Source organism: Buceros rhinoceros, unplaced genomic scaffold, assembly GCF_000710305.1.
Source record: "Buceros rhinoceros silvestris isolate BGI_N320 unplaced genomic scaffold, ASM71030v1 scaffold8871, whole genome shotgun sequence".
NCBI classification, from domain to species: Eukaryota; Metazoa; Chordata; class Aves; order Bucerotiformes; family Bucerotidae; genus Buceros; species Buceros rhinoceros.
The window spans coordinates 29,532-32,446 of record NW_010392463.1 but is presented as its reverse complement, the minus strand read 5'-3'; the positions used below and the strand labels follow the sequence as shown (position 1 = coordinate 32,446).

General features: G+C 50.3%; 1 protein-coding gene across 1 annotated transcript in view; it reads left to right on the top strand.

The window, feature by feature from the left end:
• The first annotated feature begins 2,308 nt into the window (after positions 1-2,308).
• The window catches only part of LOC104500776 (homeobox protein BarH-like 2), a 3,690-nt gene continuing 3,083 nt past the window's right edge, over positions 2,309-2,915 (top strand). The window contains exon 1 of the mRNA XM_010144485.1: positions 2,309-2,607. Within this exon, the coding sequence (XP_010142787.1) occupies positions 2,555-2,607 (53 nt within the window). The 5' untranslated portion in view covers positions 2,309-2,554. The remainder of the gene's footprint in view (positions 2,608-2,915) is intronic.

Genomic DNA, 2,915 nt, shown 5'->3' with positions numbered 1-2,915 from the left:
TGAACCTTTTGGAAAATGTATCCCCTCATTCAGGTGCTCAGCACTTGGAAACGTGGACCTGAACAACTCTGATGTCATCTGCTTCTCTGATAACCAACCACTGTTGTACCCTGCAAAATAGCCGAGTTCTCACTGCTGGTCTTGGGAGGAGGCACGCAGTTCTCTTACTCCTGATCCTACCTGATTATTAGAAAAATTGCCTGCAGAGACTTTCCTCGGTTTGAAGGCAGATCTGAAGCTCTGGGACATTGTAGCTGGCCTCTCCCCACTCCGTGCTGCTGCCATGCTGTACAGGAACGCAAAGATCCCCGATTGCTCTGATATCAAATACCCTTTGCTGACCTCCCTTGGAGAGAGTTCCTTGTAAAAATGCTTTTGTCCAGAGCTTTCAGTCACTTGGAGCCCTGGTGAGCTCTGGTGATTAATTACTCCGTAGTACTCTTGTGGTTTGTGGAGAGCCCTGCTGGAAATACGCGGGGGTACAAGGGTGGAAGTGTCAGTTAACCAGTGACCTGGTGCCAAAAGCCACCCATGTGCAGGGGCAGGAATGGGGTTTCAGGCTCTGCGGTCAGGCTTGGAGAGTGAACCGACAGGGGAGCCGGAGCTCTGTGATGGGAAGCTTTGAACCAGGACCCCCGACCAGCAGGATGAGGGTACATAGACTGGATCACTCCTCTGTGGTGTGTGAACGAGGGCACCAGTTTTCAGTCTCCTTACTCAGAGCTGTCTGGAACTGGGATCTGCGAAGTCTCTTCCCTTAGAGCCTCTGTGAATGAGAGCAGCAGTGCAGAAGGACTTAAATCCCAGGATGAAGATCATCAACGCACCTCATTGCTCACCCAGGGACATCTCTTGGGGTGGAGGTGGCTTCAGGGTCCCTGCACAGGACCCTTGCAGTGGAGGTGTCCTTCGAGAAGGGAAGAGGGATTCTTGTCGGTAAATTTGGTTGAACCAGAGGAAGTCGTCGGGTCCATTGGTGGTTGGCATTGCTTTTGCTGTCCCGTGGTGGCAGAAAGCAGCTGTGGTGGGTACTGGTGAGGAGGATATAGGCGGTGGGAGCAGGATCTGGTTTACCTTCCTGTGTGGCCGGCTGCTCTCAGTGCATAAATATCAGCGGGGGCAGAATTAGTTGTGTAAAGTAAAGGAGAGCATGGTCTGTCCTAACTTACAACCCTTGCACAGCCACTGAGGTTGTAAATCAAAAATCGAGGCAGAACTTCTGCCAGGTTACTTGGTGATGCTTTAGATCAACACAATCTTCGGGTGAAAAAATTCCACAGGAGGAAAAGGTAAATAATGCTTTACACAAGCTAAAGGTTGGCTTGGCAGTTCTGATCTTGTCTCTCAAGTACTTCCTTAGTGGCTTAAGTAGAATAATTGAACTTCAATGGAAATATTTTGAAATTTGGAGAAAGCAAGGCTGTAGTCCCAGTCTGACTAACCCCAGGCTGTAGTCACAGCCTTGCGTAAATCCCAGTCTGTTGGGATTTGCCGCATTTTGGCAAGAGTGTTCCAAGCTCGCTTTGTGACTGGCTGGATTTTGTACAACTTGCCGAGGCTGTGGAGAAAAGTGATGATCAACAAGCTGCACCGTTCTTTGGTGTACCGCAGCTTACCTGGGACCTGATGCAGTCATCAGCAGGCCAGGCTGCAGCTCCTTTCCTCCACTGTGACGAGTTTCTCACTGAGACACTCACCAAGGCTCTGCAGATCCTATTTTCATTAGCGGTGATTCATATGAAGAGTTTCACAATGAGGCCCGCTGGTGTAATATGTTCCTTTGCACGGTCCCATTTATCTAAAGATCTCAGAATACTTCATGTACCTTAAACTTTGATCCATGTTTTACCACCAGTGAAGTAGGTAAGGAGGATTGATTCCATTTTGCAAATGAGGGAAACTGAGGTACAGAGCAAAAACGGGACTTGCCTGAGATTGTGCAGGTTTCTTGCAAAGTCCTGTGGAGTGTGGCCCTATTTCTCTGCTCAAAATTTAAAGGACGGTTTGATTTCCTGGGGCTAAGGCTGAGCAGAGATTTGTCTATCGCTGTAAATCCAGAAGGTCTGTTGTGAATCAGAACTTCTAGTGCTGGGGAACATTCAGATTTGTCATCCCAGGCTGGCCCCGACCTGAAGGGGTTGGAGCAAAACTGGTTTGTTTTTTAGGGCTGGTATCAACTGGTCATTTAACAAGTGAACAGCAGAGTTAGGACAGGTATTCCTCTCCCTACACTACCCAGTTGCTCCCATTACTTAACCATACTGCCACTGAACTGGCCTTTAATCCACCTCTGCTTCCTTCCCTGCCAGGGTCCCCTTCTCTGAGGGCGTATCCTCTCATCTCGGTCATCACCAGGCAGCCCTCTGTGGTCCCTCACCTCGTCCCAGCTGCCACCAGCTCCCGCGTGCTGCCAGCCCAGACCACCTCGGGCACTGCGAGCTCAGAGACACCTGCCAGCGAGACCCATGCCAGCAGTGAGTCAGAGGCAGAGCAGCCCACACCTCGGCTAAAAAAGCCACGCCGCAGTAGGACCATCTTCACGGAGCTCCAACTGATGGGCTTGGAGAAGAAATTTCAGAAACAGAAGTATCTCTCCACCCCTGACAGGTACATCAGCCTCTTACACTAGGAAATGAATAAGGGCAGCTCTGGCCCTGCTCAGCTGTTCCCACACTGACCGTTCCCCAGCTGCAGTGTGCTACCTCCAGCTACACTGAGATGCCTCTCCCATGGACCAAGGACATGGACAGGTGACCAGATTCAGTTTCAAGGCTAACTTTTCCTAGATTCAGAGGTGACACGAATAGACGATGTCAGTGGAAATGCCGCATGGTGGAACATGTGCCTGGTAGCAGGTATCCAGACTCAGAGATGGGCAAGGTACAGAGCAGAAGGTTCTCTGCCTTTCCTATTCC